Source organism: Telmatherina bonti (genome assembly GCF_933228915.1).
Source record: "Telmatherina bonti genome assembly, chromosome: 10".
Classification (NCBI taxonomy): Eukaryota; Metazoa; Chordata; class Actinopteri; order Atheriniformes; family Telmatherinidae; genus Telmatherina; species Telmatherina bonti.
Genome location: NC_136628.1, coordinates 38,211,254 through 38,236,772, shown reverse-complemented (window position 1 = coordinate 38,236,772; position 25,519 = coordinate 38,211,254). Strand labels below are relative to the sequence as shown.

The window sequence follows — 25,519 nt, the reverse complement described above, 5'->3', positions numbered from 1 at the left end:
GAGCCTGGTTTCTAACAGCTGCCCAGTCACCTGGATTGATCCTCTGCTTGTGCTCATCTTGCATTCCTCATTCACAATAAACTGGTTATTTGTTTAAAGCTCCTTGTGTGTGGCTGAATTTCCGAATCCTCACAGTAATTCATTACAAGAAGCCATGGCTGACAGGGAGGTCTCCAGACTACTGAGGGTTTATAATGCTGCTGCCAGGGATGAGGGGGGCCTGAGGACATCAAGGCCAACCAGAGATGCTAAGGGGCAGTACTCTAAGGAGATCACCAGCTGCTTCAACAACAGCAGAGACACTCAGAGTCTGTAACAAGGGAAACAGATCATCACCATCACTTTGCTCTCAGACGGCAGGTTTACTTGTGGTTCTCAAAGAATACCCTGGGAGGAAGGGCGTTTAGCTATCAGGCTCCTCTCTTATTGAACCAGCTCCCACTGTGGGTTCGGGAGGCAGACTGTTAGAGCGATGTTTGCCACAGCATTGTATTTGTGGGCACTAGTTTGTGCAGCGGATTGTTACCAGGTTCGGGTACATAAATAAAGGCGGAGCCTCCCCGAACTCTCTCTCTCTTCTCCCTCTTCTCGTGGCAAGTGAAGAGTACAGTGGTGTGTGGTGACGGAGAGCAGATGGCGGGTGGTATCCAGCACAAAGAAAGCATGTCTCCTGTGTCATATGTTTGCTGCTACTAGTACACATTGAAAGATGTCTACAGATGGCGGAGCAGCCAGGCAAGATGTCGATGCCTTCCGACTCGCTGAGATCGACTCAACAGGTTATGGGCCCAGACATGTCCCGAGCACAGCAATGCACGGAAGGGGATTGCCGCCGAGGTTCGACGGAGACGAAGCTCGCTACCACATTTGGGAGGCAAGGTTTTTAGCGTACTTGAAAACCATAGGCCTCAAAGACGCTATCTTGGGAACTGAGTTAGCAATGGGAGCAAATGCACAAGATGCTGTGGAGATCGCTAGGAGAAATGAGCTGGCGTACGCAGAACTGTGTGGTTGCTTGGATGACCAAACGCTAACGCTAATTCTCTATGAAGCACCGGATGACAGCAAGAAAAGCCTAGACATATTGAGACGCCATTTTGAGTCAGAAGAAAAGCCGCGAATCGTCGGGCTGTACACAGAGCTAACTAATGTGCTAATGGCTGATGGGGAAAAGCTAGCGGACTATCTAGCCCGTGTTGAGAAGATAGTGGCCGCATTAAACAGAGCTAAGGAGACCCTCAGTGATGCACTTCTCGTGGCGATGGTGCTTAAAGGTCTGACCGACGAATACAACCCATTTTCTGTGCATGTAACTCAGACGAAGGAGGTGCTAACCTTCAACGAGTTCAAGGCGAGGCTGAGAAGTTTCGAATGCACACTGCGCTACCGCAGCAGGCCCCGGACAGATGAAGTAATGGCCGCTAACTTCAAGACGACCAAGCCAAAGTACAAAGAAAAGGAGAAGAAATACTTCAATGGGGAATGTTTTATTTGTGAGAAAGTGGGACATAAAGCAAAAGACTGTAGAAGTAAAGACAAGAAAATACAGCGGAGAGCGTTCAGTGCACAAAACAACAATAACAAGGTGGCCACCATTACTGACACTGGACAAAGCATTTCCCGCAAGAAAGAACGACATAAACCCGCGAAGGATGAAGAAGAGACATTTGTGCTCCAGGTGACTGAATGGCAACCCCATGGCAAGCAGCAGCAAGGTCTACTTGTGGACAGCGGTGCCTCTGCCCACATCGTGACCGACGAGGGAGCCTTCATCAGGTTTGACAACACATTCCGGCCCAAGAACCACATCATGCAGCTGGCGGACGGGACCCGGATCACTGGCAGCGTCCTCAGGAAAGGAGACGCCCAGATGAAGCTGACCGACGGCGACGGCAGGATGGTGAGAGTTAAGCTCACAGACGCCCTCCTGATTCCAGGGTACCCACAGAACATTCTCTCTGTGGAGGCAGCAACTTCGAAAGGAGCAAGGTTCAACTTTGAGAAGGACAACAACAAAATGATCCTTCCAGACGGCACGACATGTAAAATGGAGGTAAAAGACAGACTGTATTATCTGAACACTGTAACAGGGAAAAATGTTGACAGTGAGGATTCATGTAATGCTACTTGTGATATGAAAACGTGGCATGAGATAATGGGTCATTGCAACTATGGTGATCTTGCAAAACTTGAAACAGTTGTCGATGGTATGAAAATTAAAGATAAGGCATGTAGACCTACTCAATGCGAAACCTGTATACAGGGAAAATTTACCCAAAGTAGAAATCGGCAAAGTGATGTAAGGGCCAAAGAACCATTAGAGCTGGTTCATACAGACTTAGGTGGGCCTATCTCCCCTGTGTCATTTGATGGGTACAAATATGCTATCACTTTTACTGATGATTTCTCTGGTGCTATGTATGTGTATTTCCTCAGGAATAAAAACAAAGCAGTTGAGGCTACAAAGCAGTTCCTGGCTGACACAGCACCTTATGGTAAAGTGAAACGTTTGAGATCAGACAATGGTACTGAGTTTGTGTCAGAAGAATACCAGTCACTGCTAAGAGACAGTGCTATAAAACATGAGAGGTCAGCGCCCTACTCCCCCCATCAAAATGGGACAGCGGAGAGGAACTGGCGTACACTCTTTGAAATGGTTCGATGTATGCTTGTTGAGTCTGGTTTACCCAAGGAGTTGTGGCCTTATGCAGCCAGAACAGCTGTGGTCATAAGAAACAGGTGCTACTGTAAGAGAACAGGAGAGACACCCTATTTCCTTTTCACTGGAAAAAGACCAGATTTGTCAAAAATGAAAAAGTTTGGTTCAGAGTGTTTTGTATATGAGCAGAATAAGAAAAAGCTAAACCCAAAAGCCAAAAAGGGAGTCTTTGTTGGTTATGACCGGCATTCACCGGCTTATATGGTTTATTTTTCAGAGACAAACAAGGTCCAAAAACACAGACTGGTCCACTTCATTACAAAGAACGTGACTGAGAGTCATACACAGACAGATGCGGATCAACAGGAGGACCACTACTCAGAGTGGGTAGCTATACCAAGTCAAACTAGTCAACCACTGACTGAACAGACAGAACAAAAGGACTCAAACAATGAGTTAGACTCAAACGCGGACAGTGAGACAGAGTTGACCACTGACACGCAGACTACTCGAAGTACAGGCAGAGTCAGACAGAAACCAAAATACTTGGAGGACTATGAATGTGCAGTGCAGAGCAATAAGATAACTATTGACTATTGTTACTGAGCTACAGTTGGGCTGCCACAGACCTATACTGAGGCTATGGCATCACCGATATCTGACAAGTGGAAGAAGGCAATGAAAGCAGAAATGGCTTCATTTAAAGAAAACAACACCTTCTCACTCGTAGAGTTACCAGAGGGTAGACAGACAGTGGGGGGAAGGTGGGTTTATGCCCTAAAAGAAGATGATAAAGGGAATGAGACCTATAAAGCTAGGTATGTAGCAAAGGGGTACAGTCAGGTAGAAGGACTTGACTATTCTGAGACGTTTTCTCCGACTGCTAACCTAACTTCACTTCGTGTGCTGATGCAGCTAGCAGCACAGCATGATCTTATGCTAAACCAGATGGACGTTAAGGCAGCATACTTACATGCGCCGATTGACTGTGAAATATACATGGACCAACCCGAAGGTTTCCAGGTTAAATCAAAGAACGGTGTAAAACTGGTGTGTAAGTTACACAAATCCATATATGGACTTAAACAGTCCGGCAGGAATTGGAACATGATGCTCCATGAGTTTTTGATCGAAAATGAGTTTGTGCAGAGTCAATCCGACTACTGTATCTACACTAAAATGTCTGATGATGAAAAAGTGATTTTGTTAGTGTGGGTCGATGATATAGTTGTGGCTGCAAGTAATGAGATGTGTCTAAGACAGGTCAAGGAGAAACTGGAAAGTAAGTTTAAAATGAAAGATCTCGGGCATCTCTCTCATTTCATTGGGATAGATTTCACTCAAAAAGTGGGTACTGTAAAAATGAATCAGTCCAGATACATTAACAAAGTACTGGAAAGGTTTGGCATGGCTGAGTGTAAAACCAGAGCCACACCTTGTGAAATCAAATGTGATCTGATTCCGGAAGGGGACCAAACTGATCAAAGAAAATACAGAGCAATGTTGGGCAGCCTCATCTACATCATGACTTGTACAAGGCCTGATATATGTTGGATTGTGAGTAGATTGTCCCAGTATATGTCCGATCCCAGGGAGAAGCACATGACAGCTTTAAAACATGTGTACAGGTACTTACAAGGAACCAAGGACTATGAATTGTGTTATAACAAGTGTGACACTAAACTAGAGCTGATGGGATATTCCGATGCCGACTGGGCCAATGATGCTGAAGACAGAAAGAGCACTACAGGCTATTGTTTCAGCCTTAGTCAGGATGGTGCTATTGTTTCGTGGAAAGCAAAAAGGCAACAAACTGTAGCATTGTCGACTTGTGAAGCGGAATATGTAGCGCTGGCAGCTACAATCCAAGAAGCGCTCTACCTCACCCAGCTACTCAAGGACATGGATTACAGCTTTGAGCAAACAACGAAAGTGTTTGAGGATAACCAAGGGACTATACGTCTGGCAAAGAACCCAGTTAATCGCCAAAGGAGCAAACATGTGGACATCAAGTATCATTTCATAAGGTCCAATGTGTTGCAAGGCAATATTGTTTTGGTGTATTGTCCAACTGAGAATATGGTTGCAGATGTGTTTACAAAATCTGCCACCAGGGCTAAAATCGAAGAGTTCAGGCCATACATGTTTGGTAAGTAGTACTACAGTACTATACGTGAGTGGCATCATCGAGTGGGGGTGTTAGAGTGATGTTTGCCACAGCATTGTATTTGTGGGCACTAGTTTGTGCAGCGGATTGTTACCAGGTTCGGGTACATAAATAAAGGCGGAGCCTCCCCGAACTCTCTCTCTCTTCTCCCTCTTCTCGTGGCAAGTGAAGAGTACAGTGGTGTGTGGTGACGGAGAGCAGATGGCGGGTGGTATCCAGCACAAAGAAAGCATGTCTCCTGTGTCATATGTTTGCTGCTACTAGTACACATTGAAAGATGTCTACAGACGGCGGAGCAGCCAGGCAAGATGTCGATGCCTTCTGACTCGCTGAGATCGACTCAACACAGACTCCCTCCACACCTTTAAGATGGAGCTGAAAACCTTCCTTTTCCATGATTCTTATAGTTAGGATATGAGCATCTCCTGAGTTGGAGTCTGCATGTACGGGACCCAACTGTCCAGGTTCTGCTCATTGCTCTTATAGTTATGGGTAGTCTAGCCATCCATTACTTATGTAGCAATGGGTATGTTACCTGATGCACTGAGAAGTACCTCGCTCTATTTCTCTAATATATTAATGTATAAATATATGCCAATATTACCGTCTCTAACTTATTTCTCCTTTTTTCTGCAGGTCTTCCTGAATAAGTGCAGTTGTACATGTTGATCTGTCTTTCCTGTCCTCTCCACCCCAACCAGTCGAGGCAGATGGCTGCCCTCCCTGAGCCGGGTTCTGCCGGAGGATTTCTTTCTGTTAAAGGGGAGTTTTTTCCTTCCCACTGTCGCCTCGTGCAGCTCAGGATGGAGGATTGGATCCAAATCATGACTTGATGCAATCAGTTGGTTTCTATTACAGGACATGTATGAATTGGCTTGATGTGTATGTAAAGTGTCCTGTGACAACATTGTTGTCAAGTGGCGCTGTACAAATAAAGCTGAATTGAATTGAAGACTTTTATATTAGAATGCTGTTGATCAACTTCAGCTCAGTTTCTACAACAATCACCCCCCCAACAGCTGATCTGCAAGTTGGACCAGTCCGGAGTGCAAGTCACCGAGGACCTCTGTTGGTCCAACAACCTCACAGGCTGAGAAGAGCCAGAGCGTCTGCACTGCATCCTGCTGCAAGACTCTCAAGCACATAGGGCAGCTGTGAAGACCATTGGAGTCTCTCTCCTCCCATGCAGGACATTTACAACACCTCCCTCACCCACAAAGCCCTCTCCATTGTGGGCAATGCCACCCACCCATTGCAGAGCTTCTTCAGTCAGCTGAATGTTCTGTCTCCTCTACCACTCTGCCTCCTGCCCTCACAAACTCAAGACTCTAAACCCCATTTTTCTATTTGCTTCTATTTTTACATTTTATTCATTCTTATTTTTAATGATTGTAATCATTCTTTTACATTCATTCATTCATTATCCTAACCGTCTAGTCCAATGAATGGTCGCTGGAAAGCTGGAGCCTATCCCCGCAGTCTTTGGGCGAAAGGCTGGGTACACCCTGGACAGCTCGGCAGTCCATCACAGCCATTCTTTTACATTTGTCCTGAAATCAAATTCCGTGATGGTGTACAAACTAATAAAGTGATCAGGATTCAGATATCCAGCTTCTGTACCTAGGAAGCAGACCACCAAGCCCCCCCCCCTTCAGCCGCCATCCAGCCAACACTGTGCCCCACCCCTTTTGCCCCATCCACACTTGGTGAACATATGGGAAGCTGTTTAGAGAGGCCATAGAGAAAGACTTCCAAAGGCCTTTGAGGAGATTGTGGTCCACCATCCTCCAGCTCAGCTGTTGGTATGCTGCACAATCAACGCTGGCTACGCAGGGGAGATGGGGTTTCTGACATTGGGATGTTGAGCTTTGGTGGCAAGAGCACATCAAAGACCTTTCAAATCCCACTGACATCTTCCAAAGCCAAAGGAGAGCCGGTGGACTCAGAGGAGGGCTTTCTTATAAAGCTCAGGGATGGATTAGATAAACTTGGTGACCCTGAAGGCTCTGGATGTATTGGTTCTGTCTTGATTGGCCTGTCTCTGCAGCCTCATGTGGACATTGTGGATGTTTCCTCTGGATTGGCAGACTGAGGTGGAAGTCCTTGTCTTTAGGAAGGGGGACCAGAGGGTGCGTTCCAACAGAAGAGGTAAGGTCCTTTTGCAGGTCCTGGAGAGGAGGTTTCATCAGATAGTCTGGAATTCATAAAGAACAGTGCAGTTTTTGTCTGGTCATGGAACCATTGTAGGCAGTCCTTGGAGTTCAACCAACTAGTTATTTGGGTGTACTGTATAACCCCGGGGTATTCACCTATGTCCGACAAGGTCCGTAGTCCATCAGGTTTTCCTGATGTATCCTTGCTCCAACACAGCTGACTCAAATTTTTGAGTCTCTGTGCAGAACCTGATAGGCTGTTAGACCCATTTAATTTTATTCAGGTGCGTTGAAGCAGAAATACATTGTAAACCAGCTGGATGGCAGATGTCATTGATACCGCCTGTGTAATAGTGTGAGAGATTTGTTCACGTTCATGGCGGTGACTTGGATCTGCTTCTGATGAGGACTGGTATCCTCTTCAGTTGTGTTTGTTGACAATGTTTGTGGCCACCAGGTTGATGCTATGTTACGTGTTCTCAGGTGAATACATGTCTTTATAAAATGAGATGGAGCTTTCGCTCTGTGTCAGACTGTTGCCTGGGTGGCGTTTGCCAGGTGAAGAGACACATCACAAAGTAAAATGTATGTAGTGCATATAGATGTAATATAGAGTTAATAACCACAGAAAGCACAGAAAGGTCTTTTCCTCCTGTACACGAGATGAATTAAACCAGAAAGTTGACTTGTCCAGACTGTTACAGCTTCTTTTATTTGATATACTTGAATAATTAGCCACTGATTTTTTTGTGTTTTGTTTAATTTCAGGCAGATGGAAAACTTCACCTTCAACAGCTTCACCCTCCAAGTGGAGGGCTTAAACATCAAAGAGGCATCTGTCTACCCCATCTTTTTCTTTTTCCTTTTTTCCTACATTTTTATCATGATAACAAATGTTGGGATTGTAATTCTGGTGTTTGTTGACCAAAACCTCCATCAGCCCATGTATCTCCTGTTTTGTAACCTGCCCGTTAACGATATCTTTGGAAATTCCATTGTGTTGCCTCGTTTGATGGCAAATATTCTGAAGCCTTCATCAAAGATTCTGATTGGTTATTACGAGTGTGTGGTTCAGGCTTTCACCACACACTTGTTTGCTACAACCTGCCACACAGTACTCATGATCATGGCCTTTGACAGATACGTGGCCATCTGTAATCCTCTGCGTTACACGGCCATAATGACCAACAAAATGCTGATCAAGCTGACGGTTTCTGCCTGGGGGGTGGCCTTTGTTCTGGTGGGGATCCTGATCGGTCTGACCGTACGACTGAACCGATGCAGGACTTTAATTACAAACCCATATTGTGACAACGCCTCGTTGTTCAAGCTGTCCTGTGAAAGTGTCGCCATCAACAACATCTATGGTCTGACTTTCACGGTGGTTCTGTTAACGTCCTCCATCGGCAGCATTGTTCTCACCTACACCAAGATCACAGTGGTTTGTCTGACCAGTAACAGCAAGACGCTGAACATTAAGGCCCTGAAGACCTGCAGCACTCATCTCTCTGTATATATCATCATGCTTTTCTGTGGAATGCTTATTGTTGTGCTGCACCGCTTTCCTCAGTATGTATTTGAGAGAAAAATGTCTGCCATCTTGTTTCACATCATCCCCGGCAGCCTCAATCCCATCATCTATGGAGTTCAGTCTAAAGAGATACAAAGGTTCCTGCTGACTGTTTTCCAGTCCAGAAAAGTTTTGCCTTCTTGTTTTACACAGAAACATGCCTGAAAAACACATAAAATCCCTCTAAACCTCTATCCCCTTTCCTCAAGCAGGAGTTTGTTCAGTTCACGAATTATGAAAATGTATATGTCAATGCAAATTGATTCCAGTTATTCCAGTTATCCAGCTGATGCTTCACCTCCTCGTAGCAGTGAATAGGGCATCTATAAACAAGAGTAGGTATTAGAGGATGTGCTGAAGTAATGCAAAATGTGCGCCTGTAGAAAGTCTTTAAACTTCACCAAAAACATAAAAAAGTAAGATAAATAATCTTGTTTTTATTGTTGTATCAATGGAAGCTGCCCCACATTTTTTGTGCTAAAATAATGGTTTTATTTATTCATCCTCTGAATTCTAAGATCATATAAAAAAACAATTGAATCTATGGTGAACTAAAGAACAACACAATGATTCAATTAGTCTGATTTATTCTCTCCAAATGAATTTTAATCTAACGAAAGTAAAAGAGAAAATAGTAAGAACAGAAAAATAAAATCCTGAAAAGTCCGTAGTTCTGCTCTTTCTTTGGTTTCTTTGGTAAAAATCAAATAAACTTGAATAACAGAAACGTTTAAAGTTGTTTAAATCAGATTGATGTATTTCCCCAAAAACTGATTAAAACACACATTTTCCTTTAAAATGTGACTTCTTTAATTTATGTCTATTTACATAACCAAACGATGACATTTGTCAGCATTTGTCTGCTCTCTTTCCCTCAACAGTCCCATTACGCTCTGCGGGATTCTTGATCTGGGACTCGTAGAGGTCCACCCGTTGTTGTTCCCTGGACTTGAACCTGTGTTCTTCTTCCCCAAGTCCACCTCTGTAAACTCTGGAGAAAATTACGTAAAAAAAATGAAAAACTACTTTACTGCCCTCAAGGAAAATTCTGTATTTTTTAATAAGAAATTATTTTAAAAGATAATGGAAATAAATAAATTTGGACTTCTTGCAAATGTTTTTCGAACATGAAATAAAACTTTACATCTTTACGATGGTTTTGGGTTCTGTAGTGTCTGTATTGTGAATAATCCACCTGCTGGTTATCATTGGCTTTTGTTTCTGTTTTTCCCTTGACATGTTTAAAATAAACAACTAAACCAGTACATATTTCTCAGCTGTACTTTTCTCAGATCAGGTTCTTCGATGGACAAGACTTGGATCGGGTTCTGTGATGGCCTGGGCTCAGACCAGGTTCTGGGCTCGGATCAGGCTTTGTGATGGACTGGACTCGGATTTGGTTCTGTGATGGACTGGACTCGCATTTGGTTCTGTGATGGACTGGACTCGGATTTGGTTCTGTGATGGACTGGACTCGGATTTGGTTCTGTGATGGACTGGGCTGACCTGCTATCCTGACCAGAAACTGTACTGTTGAACAGGAGAGGTAAGAAGAATGGGATAAAATGTTAACTGGAACACGTCCTCACTCGGTTTCCTCAACATGAAACATCCAGAGTTGGATGAAGGGACTGAAATGTTGGAAAGAGGAAAAACTCCAGATTGATAAACCAGTCTGTGTATGGATAACGTGACTAATTTAGATTTTTAGATTCAAAGGAACAGATTTGTTTTTACCTTTTCTTTTATGTTTTTGTCATTGTTAATCTGACTGTTCGTTTGCTTTTCTGAGAACAGGTCTTGGATCTTACTTAGAACACATTCTCATCAGCCTTTTTGATCTGAGTCCATTTCCTTGGAAAGTCGCTCCGTTTGCGGAAATGAGAACGCACCAAACAAATTCTGATTCAGAAAAAAGAAGCTGACTTGGATCGCCTACATAAGCAGGTCTCGGCCCGTTTCAAGTGGACTAAATACAGGAAGCGCACTACAAAAAAAAAGTCCCTTCCTGCATGTGGCGTAGCGTTGCATTGTGGGTAAATCCATAGCGATGGCGTTAAGGGTCCTCTGCCTCGTCTGGTGTTCATACTGCGTCCATTGTTGCAGTGGATTTCTGCAGGATACTTGCAAATATGGGGAATGGGGAAATATTATTCTAATGGTTTGGCTGGTTTGATCCTCCAAAGTTCAGTGTGAACATGATCTCGGTTTCTTTGGATACACCCCCCTACAGCTGAGCCGAGTACCCAATCGGTCCGAGCCCTCAATTGGACCAAGTCCCAATCAGACCGAGTCCCCCATCTGCCCACGTCTAGCAGACTGTCATGAGATGAATCCCTTAGATTCCATTAACATCAGAGTAAACTGGATCAGTTTCTGTATACATGAATGTTGTGCAGGATTCTTCCTCGTGAAATAAAACCATTTTCAGTATATCTGCATAAAACTCCACAATAAATGGTGAAAAAATCCAGGAGAAGTTCCCAACAAGTTTTCCAATATATCAAAGATAAATGTGGATCCTGACAACATTTTGGATACGACCATACAGGAACAACCTTTTATCACTGTAAGAGAACAAACACCACAATGTAGCCAAGACACCATGGATTCATGATCAATAGATCTGGAATCTGATAGTGGATCCATAGAAAATGAATGTAGGACCAGAACAATGGCTGCTGATGGAGGTCTGATATCTCACTGGGTTTTTCTAGTTTGCTAAATGAATAAACTTTGTTTGAAACTTTCTGATTTAGGAGTTATGAGTTTTCCAGGTCTGTTTGTAGGCAGAAAGTCAAACTTTGTCTCAGCTGCATGGAACTCAGGGGACTACTCTGCCCTCTAATGGTCCACAAGTTTCATCACTCCGTTTGTTCCAGTTGCCATAGCAACTATTAATGAGGCATAATGTTTTTGAAACAGAGACAATCAATAATGAGATCCCCTGTGAGCCGGTCCCTTACAAACACTTATCAACAGTTTCTGATGGTAATTAGTCCTCAGGGAAGCAGATTGTGACCCAGTATTACATGTTCATTAGACCGCTGGGAGAACGATGATTAGATGAGGTGGCAATGGAAACTTCAGGGATCTGCAGGGGCTCCCTTCATGGGGCAAACATGACAAAACTCTGGTTTCTATTTACAACAAACTCTAATTAAGTGATGTAGAGTTTTTAAAAAATCTAAATGGAAAGATCAGTAAAAGGTCAGTAAAATAAACCAAAGCAGACAGTGTAGAATAAGTCTTACAAATGAAAATGTGTGAAAAAGCTGTGATGGTTCCAGCCAACTACACTTTCTATGTAGGTTTGTCCCTGACTCAGCAGGAAGTTCTTTCATTCTTGTGGCAATCTTCATATCCTATGTCAGAAACTGTAGTTTTTTTCCTGAAGAACACTGAAAATGTTCTTTTCCAGTTGATAAGGAGAGTTACTATTCTGTGTGTCAGGAAGATGGTAGGCTGCAGTGAAGTAGCTAACAGGCTAACATGTGACAAGCTTGACAATCAGACTCATAACAAGTTATATTTAGCCAACACTGGTATTTTTGGGAAACTGTGTACGTATGGACAGTAGAACACATCATCAAAATATCAGACAAAATTCACATGAACTTGGAGAAATGAGAACTAAAGTCCAGTACTACTCCTTGTTCCTCCGTAATGATCTTATGGTCAAACTTGGCAGCAGTCTGGATCTAGTTCTCCATGTTTCTGAAGGTCAAAGATTTTTCTTTTGACAATTCTTTGCCTTCCCCCTGATTTCCAGTCCAGTCCTGGTTCCAGAAGAACTTAACTTTGAACTCTGAATCCTTCCAGCAGAAAAAAGGCTCCCAAATCAAACCACAGCTTTGTTGACACATGAAAGACAACTAATCAAAGAACCAGTTTAAATTGGATCTTCAGGTTCATTTTTACAAAAACACAATTAGTTTCAATTTCTTTAGTTTCATGTATCAAAACCAGTAAAGACCAGAGTCTGACAGAAAAGAAGAGGATTTCTTGTTTGCTGCTAGCTGTTAGCTGTTAGCTGCTCGCTGTTAACTTTTAGCCGCTAGCTGGAAACCTGGCATATCAGGAGAAACTGGAAACATGGAGAACCAAAGAAATAGAATCTGGACCAAAAAATTATCTACAGAATCTGAAATCCAGCAAAGACTTGAACCAGGACCTGAGAGATGCATCTAGACCTTCACCTCATCTTTTGGCTTAAGACTAATCACAGATGGTAACTGTGGAAACATGGCTTCAAGAAGCCAGAAAAGGCTGAGGTCACATGACCCCAGAACTGGACTGAAGATCAGTGTAAATGGGTCTGGAGGAGGAATGGGTACTCCCCAGAATCAGGACCATGAAGGTTCTGATGATGGGATGGATCCTCCCCAGAACCAGGACCTTAATGGTTCTGATGACGGCACAGATCCTCCCCAGAACCCAGACCTGAGCCAGTGTACAATCATCTGGACAGAAAATGGAACAAAAAGCAGAAACATCAAAAGAAGAGTTTTGGAAAGTCCTTTAAGGTTCCTGGAGAACTATTCCTGAAGACCTATTTACCCAGTAATTGCAGATATTTCATACATACAGTTTCTGAGAAATATTTAATCACTTTGTGGTAAAAGCTTTGCTCCGAACCCTGTTTTATACAACCCGAGTCTTGCGTTCTGCCCCCCTCTGGTTGCCCCTAGCATTACAATGATTCTGACTTAAAAAGGGTAAGCACATATTTTCGATTTATCTTTTCTTCCGTTAAAGGGTCAAATAAAGACAAATAATTTAACCTGAATTATCTGTTCATTAGTTCTTGGGTCAGAATTTAAAGGTTCTAAACAACAGAAAGTTTGTCTAAGAGGGTTCAGACTGTGTTAAAGAATAACATTGCTCAGACCAAATATTCACTTTCAGGTTTCTCAGAAATGGACCAGATCTGGTTCTGACTCAGATATTGGGTTTATACTTTTGTTTGTATTAGTTTCAGTAAATCAATTAAACTGTTTCCGGTTTTCCTGGTAATAAAGACATGGAGGATGGCTCGTGAACGGGACCGCACAAGGCAAAGGATCTAAAGGGTACCTGGGAATTTTGCCATTTGTTTCCTGCAACTGCTTGTTCATGAAAGTGATAAGAAGGCCAGTCTGCAGACTGAAGCCTCTGTAGGGACAGGCTACATGTCCAATACTCCCTGAATACTTCAATGCACCCTTTAATTAAATTACCCTACTGGACCTTCAGCCTCAGAGGCTTCAGGGAGCTAATTACAACCCCCCAATAACAGAAATATATATATATATATATATATACATATGGGCTAACAAAGCACTTTAACATCTATTCCTCAAAACATTTCTGGTCCAGAGTTTGAAAATAATAATGATCTTTCAAAATTATACAAGGTCAAATGTCAAATTTCCATGAAGTTTAAAATATGAACAATGTATTTATTTATATCTTTTTAAATTGTTGTGCTTCAGTTTGCAAACTAAGCTGTAGAAAGTCACATTGAAAAAGTTTCCGAACCAGCAGATGACTTCATGTTTTTTATTCACTCCTAAAGTTAGACGAAAAACATTTTGCAGCGGGAGATTTGATATCTCTCTCTGCAGAGTTGCTTCTGCATCACGGTGCTAATTAACAAGCCATTGCATGACAACAGGAAGTAAACAGTGTGGTCATGTTTACATCACATTACTCTTCATGAGCGTTGTCTTAACTCAAAAACATTCATCTGTTGTTTCCCTTTTGACTTGTCTCTTATTGAAGGAGTCGCCACAGCGAATCATCTCTCGGGTGAATTGGAACAAGTTTTACGCCAGATGTCTTTCCTGATGCAACCCTCCACATTCATCTAGATTATGGGCCAACAAAACACAAGCCTCTTTGGGCCTGCAGTAGCGCAGGGAGCAGGACTCGAACCACTGACCATCAGGCCACATGACTGCCCCCCCCCCCGTGAACACACTCATCTGTATTAACTGTTATCAATCACTGGGAACAATTGGGAACAATCACTGTCTGTACACACAAGAACCTTGTTTTTGAGTTGGTTTAAGTGTTTCATTCATTCATTTTCTCAACCGCTTCGTCCAATTAAGGGTCGTGGAGAAGCTGGAGCCTATCCCAGCAATCATCAGGGAAGAGATGGGGTACAGCCAGGAGAGAATGCCAGTCCATCACACATCACAATGTTTTACTCGTTATAGTCCAAGCATCTGAAGTCAGTTTCCATAGGGCAAGACTTTAAGGTGTTGAGGTTTTTACCCCTAAACAAGCTTATATCTGCAAAATCCAAAAATCCATCAGCAAAAGGCTTGACAGTACCAAAAAACAAAAGAGACAGCGGCTTGAGAAGGACCAAAAACAGGCACGACAGAACTAAAAGCACGAGATTTTAGTTGCAAAATATGACAATAGTCATTCCCACTGCAGTAAGGGCCCTATGTCCTGCACGAAGGTATGATGAGCTATGTTTAGGAGAATTGGGTAAACAATTCTCCTAAACATAGAGGAGAATTGTTGCGTCTATGTTTAGCGGCAACAATTTTCGAAATTGTTGAGATTCTTGCCAGTTGAGACAACTGTGGTGCCTCAACTGGCACCTCTTGGCACCAGGTGGCACCAGTTGAGGTGGCATTGAGAGGAGCCAGTTGAGGTGGCTCTGGCATCTGGTCAGGATGCCTCCTGGACGCCTCCCTGGTGAGGTGTTCCAGGAACGCCTTGGGATCCTCTCGCAGAGTTGGCAAATGTGGCTGGGGAGAGGGAAGTCTGGCCTTCCCTGCTCAGGCTGCTGCCCCTGTGATCCGACCCTGGATAAGCAGCAGAAGATGGATGGATGGATAGATGGGTTAAGAGTAGAAACAAGAAGAAGCATGGTCACATGTAGCAGAGTCAGTGGCAGCTGAGCACGAACCATAGCTGTAATTACTTAGCTTCAGGGTTAGCTCCATTTTATTTTCTCAGCAACAGCTAGTGGCAATTAGCTTCAGGGTTGACGCTCTTTAGTTTACACACAAGTGATGAAGCAGAGATAGGACTGTGCTGGAACTAAAAGTGCTGTTTGGTGTTCATTGCTGAAGCTTTCAGAAAAACATTCGCTCATAAACAGGAAGTTTCTCACAGCTAACTTTTCCTGCTTCAAGGTCACTGATTAGATCTGCTCGCTACTTGCTCGTCCTCTCTTGCTCAACTTGTTATTTTATTACAGCGCTGAAAACATTGTCATGTCTGCACAAAGACATATAACCATAGACATCATTTCTAAATGTAGACGCCTCATTGAGCACTGGAGAGTGAACCAGCCGCCATATTGGATGGGTCGCCGCCATATTGGATGGGTCGCCGCCATATTGGATGTCTCTCCACCATATTGGATGGGTCTCTGCTTTCGAGTCTTGCTGCAGAATCAACGTAGTTTCCACACATAACTGTTTTCTGTGGAACAACGCATATATATTACACACAAATATTACTGGTCTATAAATGTTAACACTGAATAATCTACTAAATGATAAATTTTACTCCTATGAGGTGTTTATGGAAAAATATTCTCTTGATGTTTCACAAAGAGAGTTTTACATGGTAGCATAATTACCTCCACCAAGGAGGTTATGTTTTTAACAGCTTTATCTGTTTGTGTTTAAGATAACTTAAAAAGTTCTGGACGAATTTTCATGGAATTTTCAGGACTTGTTGGAAACGTGAAAAGGAAGATCTGATTTAATTCTGGTGGTGATCCGGATCACCGTTTGGATCCAGGAACTCTTTAAAGGCCTTTGCGAAGGTTTGTGTTCACTGAGTGTTTTTCTGGGTAACTTCTGAATCGTACAGTTTTGATACAATATTTTATTTTCAGACTTTGTACAACTGTATCTCTATATTGATAAATTAATAAATGTAAATAAAAGAAAGAGTCAACTGTAGTCAAGAGAAAGCAGCAACTATTCCCGTATTTTGTTCGGCATATGGTTGCAATAACTGGCGAAATATTGAAAACAGATCATGTGGAATTACATTTCACAAGGTTGAATAATAATTTATTTTACCAGATAAAAATAGAAAGACAAATCCAAATGCAATCAAATATGTTAGTATCAAATTCATTTATACATTTATTTATATTGTAGCTACCTTATGTCTTTGTTAAATAAAATTATAAAAAAATATTTTAGCACGTAGTTTTTAATGTTTTACAGTGATCTGTATCATAACAATATCTCTGTCTTTTGTAACAAACCAAACTGGGAGAAAAATCAGGTAAAAACTGGTGAAGTTATTGTCGTGGTTGGACCGACACCTTACAGATAAATACATTGGAGGCGCATGAAGACCCAAGATGGCGGCACGATGAGACGTCAGCTCGCATAGGCAGCTTTATACTATGCGGCGTCTATGTATATATGATGTCTATGCACATAACTCTCATTCATTCATTCATCATCCTAACGACTTGGTCTGATGAAGGGTCGCGGGGAAGCTGGAGCCTTTCCAGCAGTATTTGGCCAAAAGGCGGAGTACACCCTGGATAGCTCGCCAGTCCATCGCAGGGCTCCTAACTCTCATCCTAACAATAAAAAGCAGACTTTTAACAAAAGTCCCCAACTTAGTGTGCCATTCTGACTTTTACTTCTTTCTTTTACTTCTGTCTTTGGCATTTGAACTGTTGTTTACTTGGATAGTTTTACATCAGCTCAAAGCAAAAAAAAAAAAAAACAGGAAATACCTCATTTCATATATATGTATATATGACCTAATTTCATTTCCTGGTAAACATAATTTATAAAATTTATTTAAATTTATAAAAACACCTTCGGGATGTAAATCCTGGTAATTTTACTTTTCAGATTTGAATTGCGTCAAATGTTAGTTTCAAGATGTCTGCGAGACTGCAAGCTGACGGTTTCTATGGCGACCAGCCCGATGTTTCGTTGGGGACGTCTCTCTCAGCTGAAATCAGCTCTTAAAGGACGGAGCTTGTGGTTTCCTGTCAGACATTTGGCTGCTTACTGTTTGCAGACTGAAGACTTAGAGGAAAAGCAGGAGGTAAACGTGGTAATCCTCATCTTTTAATGATCTTTGGTTGTGAAGATTTGTTGCTAACAGCTGTCCGTCCACTGTGGGAGAAGATATTTGTCTTTTGTATGTTTTTCTAGAAATAACTTCTGAGCAAACTCCTTTTTTTATTTCTTGTTTCAGGTTGATGGAAAACTACACGCTGAACAGTTTTACCTTCCAGCTGGAGGGGTTAAAGGTCGCACAGTCATCCTTATACCCTGTCTTTTTCTTTTTCCTTTTCTCTTATGTGTTTATTATGACCGTTAATGTCGGCATCGTGGTCTTGGTTTTCATCGACAAAAGTCTCCACCAGCCCATGTACCTCCTGTTCTGCAACCTGCCCGTTAACGACATCGTTGGAAATACTATCATGGTTCCTCGCTTGCTGTCAGACATTTTATTGCCTCCCTCTGAGCGTCTCATCGGATATTACGAGTGTGTGCTTCAGGCTTTCGCCGCACACATGTTTGGTACCATGTCCCACACAATACTCATGATCATGGCCTTTGACAGATACGTGGCCATCTGTAATCCTCTGCGTTATGCTGCTATAATGACGAAGAACATGGTGATGAAGCTGACGGTTTCTGCCTGGGGGGTGGCCTTTGTTCTGGTGGGGATCCTGATCGGTCTGACCGTACGACTGAACCGATGCAGGACTTTAATTACAAACCCATATTGTGACAACGCCTCGTTGTTTAAGCTGTCCTGTGAAAACGTGGTGATAAACAACATCTATGGTCTGACTTTCACGGTGGTTCTGTTTACGTCCTCCATCGGCAGCATTGTTCTCACCTACACCAAGATCACAGTGGTTTGTCTGACCAGTAACAGCAAGACGCTGAACAGTAAAGCCCTGAAGACCTGCAGCACTCATCTCTCTGTATATATCATCATGCTTTTCTGTGGAATTCTCATTATAGTCCTGCATCGCTTCCCTCAGTACTCAGACCAGAGAAAAATGTCTGCCATCTTGTTTCACATCATCCCCGGCAGCCTCAACCCCATCATCTATGGAGTTCAGTCTAAAGAAGTTCAGAACTTCCTGCGCAAGATTTTCTGTTACAGAAAGGTTTTATCGTTTTTTTGACACCATGTTTTCCTTCGTTATTGACTTTTTAACACGAAGACTAAAGCAAAGAGACGGTTTTGATTGAAATTTTTTCTGCTCACCGTTGGAAATAACGAATCTTTTCAATCGCGCTGTTGTATCATTACTGTTAAAAATGGAAAAAAGCCCCACATTTAAAAGTGAAAATCAGCTCAGCCAGAAAGACAGATCCATAAAACTTTATTGTCTGTTCCATGTGGTGACGGACATGGTTCTTACAACATGTAAAACATTAGATATGACAATAAATGCTTTAAAATGGGTCAGAAATGTAAAAATATGTTGGATAAATATGGTTATTCTATTCTATTCTATTCTATTCTATTCTATTCTATTCTATTCTATACGACGGTAATTTATTATATGCTTTTATCCAAAACTACGGTGGCTGATGGGAGCAAACGTGCTTCATGTATAAAAACATGCTATATGCTAATGCTACATAAACAGAAACTACAATAAAAAAATGCTGCCTGTTCAGCGGAGGTGCTCTGACATGTCAACGTTTCTCCTGCTTATGTCAGTAATTTACCTAAGCTGACCTTTTTATAATATTGTGCAGGATTAAGGCCAAATGTAAAAAATAAACAAATAATAAATAGGCTGCCTTGATGTCGTTTTTCTTCCTGCCCTCACATTGCTCAAACGTCCCACCAGTACCTCTGGTATTCCCACCACTGTCTGTCTCTGAAAACTGCTGGCGGCAGGACAGGTGTTGCGCTGAAAAAAGCCCCCCTGCAGTGAAAAGCCCCCCCATCTCAAGGAGCGCAGTAACAACATCTTGCCTGTAGATGGCGTCTGTCCATAATCACCATTGTAAACTTACCGAACGCCTGTACTATCCTGCTGATAAAAAGAAAGTATAAATATATGGAGAGAGACAGAAATTCCTAAATGTTCCATATGATCAGCTGGTATGAAGAACTGGTGACCAGTTCAGGATGCGGTCTGGCAGACTGTACTACCAGAATATGCACTCCCCTCTATCTCTGACTCCAGATTACTTGAAGCCCCAAATTCACAACAATTAGTTATCATCATGGTCTCAGCATTCTCTAAAAAGATGAAAATATATTCTGGCATCTTGGTCTCTAGGATACAGGTATATATGTATACGTAAATATATATATATATGTTGTTTGCATCAGCAGGATTGTCCAGTCTTTTATCAGTTTTTTAAGAGTAATAATGAAAATGTATGATCTACAGGTGAGATGCTGTTTCTGTGCTCATTGAGAGGGGTGCATTTTGCAGCAGGGGGGTCCTCTTGCCTGCAGTTTTCACCCGCGAGACAGACTACGGTGAGAAGAGTAGAAAAACCTGTCGAAGTTTGGGCAATGTCGGGGCAAGGAGAGCGACTAGATCAAGGGTGGGCAACTCCGGTCCTCGAGGGCCGCGGTCCCCCAAACGTTTGGAGTTTCCCTGCTGCGACACAGCTGACTCACATCAGACTTAATGAGCAGACTGCTGCAGAGCTTGACATCCAGCTGCACTCGTCTGCTAATTACCCACTGATTTGGAGCAGCTGAGCTGCAGCAGGGAAACTCCCAACACGTGTAGGACCGGTGGACCGGAGTTGCCCACCCTTGATCTAGTCGCTCTCCTTGCCCCGACATTACCCAAACTTCGACAGGTTTTTCTGCTCTTCTCACCGTAGTCTGTCTCGGACTAAATCAAGGTTTTATATATTTATTTATGGACATTTGGACTTAATCTTGTCGTAGAAACTTTGATGATGCCAGAGCACCTCAACATGAGATACAGCATTTTCCTCCCGAAGTTGTTATAGTTTATGTAGAGTTGTCTTCTTGATGTCGTTCTTTCCTAACTGCAGCGTGTTTTCAGTAATGAAGTGCGTTTGTACCGTCGGCCACCGTGTGAAGCAGCTAACACAACCCAACTTAACCCAACAGGCATGTGTTGTGGATGGGACTAAGTCAGAGTAGCCAGAGAACATGTAAACATAGTGGGACTGGATCGGAGGGTGGATCTTCTTGGAGAAGAAAAGTGCAACCTTGGAAACGAGATTTTGCTTCCTGTGTCTGCCCTGAGCAACTTCTGAGTCCGAACTGTGTCCTTTGTGTTTTTGGTTTTCATGAGAATGTTAAGAAATTCCCACCTTGTTAAATGAGTTTATATTCATTCTTTTCATGTCAATAAAAGTCTTCCTTCTGATTTTCATGTTTGTTCAGAACAATGCAGAAGATCTCCTGATCGACTTGTTTGATGACGAGTGACATTGTACAACTGCAGCTACGCAGTTCCCAAGAATTCAGTCAAACTTTATTCATAAAGCGTTTTGGACCAAAGTGTGGAAGAGAAGAATAAAGGTACGGTTTATAAATTTAACAAAGCTTTAAGAAGCAATGAAATGAGTCAACAAGTCAAAGGAAAGCTTTTATGGAGGAGGCCTGTGGACATGTAGAGAAAGTTTGTTCCACGATTTCTTTCAGAAAATGTGATTCGTTTGTTTCTTTCACGATGTCCAGTCAGGAACTGACTTTGTCCTCGTTGCTTTCTAGCAGCGTTTACAGCAAATATCCATCTAGTTTACTCAGACCACTCAAACACTTCCCAGATAAATAAGACTGAAACTGACATCAAGGTCCAGACGAGTTTTAATCTGATCTCCTTTACAGTTTCCATCCAATGAGCTGGAGGTGGCGCTATGTGATGTTTAACCAGTCATCCTCTGCGAATGTTGCATGGGAAGCCCATCGTGTGTGTTCGTTCCCAGTCCACCAGTCCAGTTTCACTATGATGTCCAGTTTCATTTGGTTCCCAGCGTTCCGGTTCCCAGTGTGTTTGTTGAACCAAACCTTCAGTCTACCTTCTTCTGCCTTTGTGATTCATGCATTTGAGTCCTTCCACCTTAAAATGCTCATTTTATCCATTTTAAATCAAAGCTACAACATTTTCATAGAGTCTAACTGTAAACAGCATGTTGTCCAGTTTTTATGTTCTTTCCAACTCGACGCGAGTTTTCCGACTTCTTATCTTTAGTTTCGTACAGTAAACTCTGCGAGTATGGATTTAGTCTGCACGTCTGAAAGTTCAAGTCAGTTTTACACCCACAAAACATTTTTCACACCTACCGAAGAAGAAAATGGGTTTTCTGGGATGGCAAACCACAGAAGGATCCGATGAACCACTGCGTTTCCGTTGCAGCTGGTATCCAGGTAGCCTCTTTTCCCGGTTTTCCACTTGTCACGGGGGGATTTTCTGCCATTTCCAAGACCTTCTCCCTCCTTTCTCTTTCTAATTCCTTCTAAAACAGCATTGTTTGCTATCATGGCTGCAGGTTGTACAATTAAAAGTTTATCTTTTCTCCTCCACTCTCCATGCATACTGCGCCATCTTTACGTGAAATGAAATGGTCATGTGACCCCTACTTTTCCTTTACTCCTTACCGATATTCATCTATATGGACACGTGTGAGAAACCAGACCATGAGAGCGTAAAAACCTTTTAGTGATGTTGGAGAAGTTCTATTAAAATGTAGGTGTTTCTATTGCCAGGTTTTTATTGCAATATTTAGGTTTTGTGCCGTTCTGGTGGCGACGTAATCGCAGCTAACGACAGCGCAACAAATCAGTTTCTGGTGAAATAAAAGGTCCTCGGCAGCTGATAGGTATGTTTTTCTCAGGATCCGAGGCGTGTCCCTAGAGTTGTGAAGCTTGGTCACCGGTACCGGTCTGAGATTGTTAGTTCTTGGCCCAGCGGTCCGATCAGTGTGGTCCAACTTCATGCCCCTTTAACAGCTGACAAACCCAGCAGCATCTGCCACCAGGATGAAAGATTTCATCCTTCGTGCTTTGATTCAGATTTAGAATCCGAATGTCGTCACGTCTAGCATCATCGGTCTGCTGTGCCACAATGTCTTGATCTGATCTTCTTTGGTGGAAATCCGCCGTTCTTCTTACAGGCCGGTTTTTCTCCAAGCTGTCAGGGAGGTTTACGCACTTATGTCCCATATTTCCACTTGTGTTTTGACTTCCTGCACCAGTTCAGACATGTCGCCTCCAGTTTGCCAACTTGCGTTGGTGATGCCATGCTAGGCCAGGCTAGGCCAGGCCAGGATGCTCTGTGGTCTGGGACTGAAATGTTGGCCTCAGCTTGGTATTTCTCTCTGAGACAGGTTTGTGCCATGGCCTGCTGTCATAAAACAAGCTTTGGTTGGTAAAAGTGCTTTTAAAATGACATTGTTCACCATTCCCAACTTCTCCAGTGGCGATCAGAGGTAAAGGGAAGGTCCGGGTTCTCCCGGTCGACCGATGTAGTTTTATGGAACTAACTCGGGTGCTCTCTCAGCATTTAGGAGAAGGGAGGGGCATGTAAAAACAACAGGCTGCATCTACTGAGGAGGTTGCCTTTATTTTACAGGGATGCACGAACATAAAATAATTGGTTTCTAGAATGTTACCTGCTCGGATCTCCGTCTCTCTAACCCCATATTTACTGTACTGCGCATACCCTGAGTCCCATTCACACATACCTGGCTGCCTAACCCACGCATGTGGACGAAACATCTACCAACAACATGTTGAGGCCAGAACAGGAGCTCTGGCTTGCACCGGACCTAGATTCCAAAAACTGACTCTGATTCAGGGAGCCAGCTGGCCATAGTAATACTTTCCACAGAGCAGCTTCTGCTTGTGGTTTGGACGGGGTTGTCCTGCCCCCCTCCTCCTGCAGGCCATGATCCAACACATCTGCTTCAAATGAAATCCATCAATTTGATCCAGGTGCTTCTGCAGCAGGAAGCATCCAAGAGCTGCAGGACAGTGGCCTTTGAGGCCCGGAGCTGGATGCCCCTGGGTTAGGGATTAGACTAATCGGATTGGTTAATCAGAAAGTCTGTGAAATATGTGATAAAAGTTAGAAAACTCTCCTCGCTTCATGTTTTCCAACTGGAGCCAAAGGGAGTTCATTCAACAGGAACACCCAAGGCATTGCAGCAGTTGCTAAGCAACAGTAAGCGGTTAGCATATGATGCTGGAGCTGAAAGTCATCGGAACTCCAGATAAAAGGGTCCAGCGTTGGACATGCAGTGTGAGCTGGAGGAGACTTTCATGAGGACGGTTTTATTTATTCTTCCACTCAAGTTACAGAAGAAAACCTTCCTGTTTATGTTTGCTTTCTCTCCAATGCTGCAGAGCTGACTGGAAATGGGTGAAGCTCAGAACAGAAATGCCGCTTTCAGGGTCTTCTTCCTTTCATGAGGATGTTTGTCGTATTCTAGTGTTTAAAAGAGAAGCTGTTGCATGTTTTAACCTGATGAACGGAATGTGTGAATCTTTAGATTTAACCCATAAATCCTCTCCCTTGTCATGTGACAGATGAAAGATGGACAACTGGACTTTAGATACAGACCTGCTGATCCTGGAGGCCTTAAAGGTGTCGCCTCAGTCCTCGCTGCCTGCCTTCATCCTCCTGCTGCTCACCTACATCTTCATCATGGTGTCCAACATCGGCCTGGTGGTGCTGATCTCGACCAGCCGGAGCCTTCACCAGCCCATGTACCTCCTCCTCTGCAACATGAGCATGAATGACGTCTTTGGGGCGACGATAATAGTTCCTCACGTGCTCAGAGACCTGCTGGTGTGGAAGTCGGAGCGTTACGTTCATTACGTGTCCTGTGCCGTTCAGGCGTTCTGCGTTCACCTCCATGCTAGTGTCTCTCACACCGTGCTCATGATCATGGCCTTCGATCGGTACGTGGCCATCTGCAACCCTCTGCGATACGCCGCCATCATGACCCAGAGGACGGTGGCCAGCCTTTCCTGGGTGGCCTGGGGATCGGCCTGCGTGCTGGTCCTGGTCCTCGTGGGCCTCAGCGTCCGCCTGTCACGCTGCAGGAAGGTGGTGTTAAACCTGTTCTGCGACAACGCCTCCCTGTTCAGCCTGACCTGTGAGAGCGTCCTCATCAACAACATCTACGGCCTGACCTACACGGTGGTGCTGCTGGGCTCCTCCATGTGCAGCGTGGCCCTCACCTACCTGAAGATCGCCGTGGTGTGTCTGAGCAGCAGGAACAAGCTGCTGAACGGCAAAGCGCTGCAGACCTGCACCACACACATGGCGGTGTACGTCATGCTGCTGCTGTCCGGCTTCATCATCGTCATCCTGCACCGTTTCCCGCAGCTGGCGGACCACAGGAAGGTGGCGTCGGTTCTGGGTCACGTCGTGCTGCCTGCGCTCAACGCCGTCATCTACGGGCTGCAGATCAAAGAGGTCCGGCAGAAAATCCGAGGCTTGTTCCGGAAAAATAAAGTGTCTTCGGTGGACGTTGGATGACTTGCAGGAGGAAGAGGAGGTGATGATTGGATGAGGTTGGACAGTTCGCGCTTCGTCTGATGGCTTCGAGGCAGATTTAAAGGAAAAACCGGCAGGACTACCCTGATGCTGCCTGCATCCTTTCCATCCATGAAGACTTTCCCTCTTCAATGATTCCATCTCAAACTCCATTCTTCTGCTTTCTTCTCACCTCTGTGGATGCTTTTCATCAAACTGAACTCTGTCTTTGCTCTGAAGCTTTTCTTTCACCGGTGGTCCCTAAAGCGTGCAAAGGTTTGTAAACCTTCAGCTCCTGAAACAACTTGGGACTGACAGAAAGCTGCAGGAGACCATCTCACTCAGAGCCTGTAGGTGTCTGGAGCAGTCTTGGCCTCCCTTCAAGAAGAGATCTAGTGGTCTAAATGAGACTCTTTAAGCGGACTTCCAGTATGTAACATTTGTGTTTGTTTGAAAGGTTGCACCGCGTCTTCCAGCCTTTTATTCAGCTAAAAGGTCTTTGTTACCTTGTTAT

General features: G+C 43.5%; 3 protein-coding genes across 3 annotated transcripts; all 3 read left to right on the top strand.

Moving 5' to 3' along the window:
• Nucleotides 1-7,751: 7,751 nt before the first annotated feature.
• On the top strand, nucleotides 7,752-8,714 carry LOC306761364 (olfactory receptor 52K1-like; the record flags this gene model as incomplete). The annotated part of the gene is made up of 1 exon (XM_079247488.1): nucleotides 7,752-8,714. One exon carries the CDS (start codon nucleotides 7,752-7,754, stop codon nucleotides 8,712-8,714), a length of 963 nt encoding a protein of 320 aa, XP_079103614.1.
• Nucleotides 8,715-17,736: 9,022 nt separating this feature from the next.
• LOC306761362 (olfactory receptor 8G17-like) lies at nucleotides 17,737-18,690 on the top strand (the record flags this gene model as incomplete). The annotated part of the gene is made up of 1 exon (XM_079247486.1): nucleotides 17,737-18,690. The coding sequence occupies exon 1, from the start codon at nucleotides 17,746-17,748 to the stop codon at nucleotides 18,688-18,690; it is 945 nt and encodes a 314-aa protein (XP_079103612.1). The 5' UTR covers nucleotides 17,737-17,745.
• Nucleotides 18,691-24,057: 5,367 nt separating this feature from the next.
• LOC306761361 (olfactory receptor 52D1-like) lies at nucleotides 24,058-25,008 on the top strand (the record flags this gene model as incomplete). The annotated part of the gene is made up of 1 exon (XM_079247485.1): nucleotides 24,058-25,008. One exon carries the CDS (start codon nucleotides 24,058-24,060, stop codon nucleotides 25,006-25,008), a length of 951 nt encoding a protein of 316 aa, XP_079103611.1.
• Nucleotides 25,009-25,519: the final 511 nt, after the last annotated feature.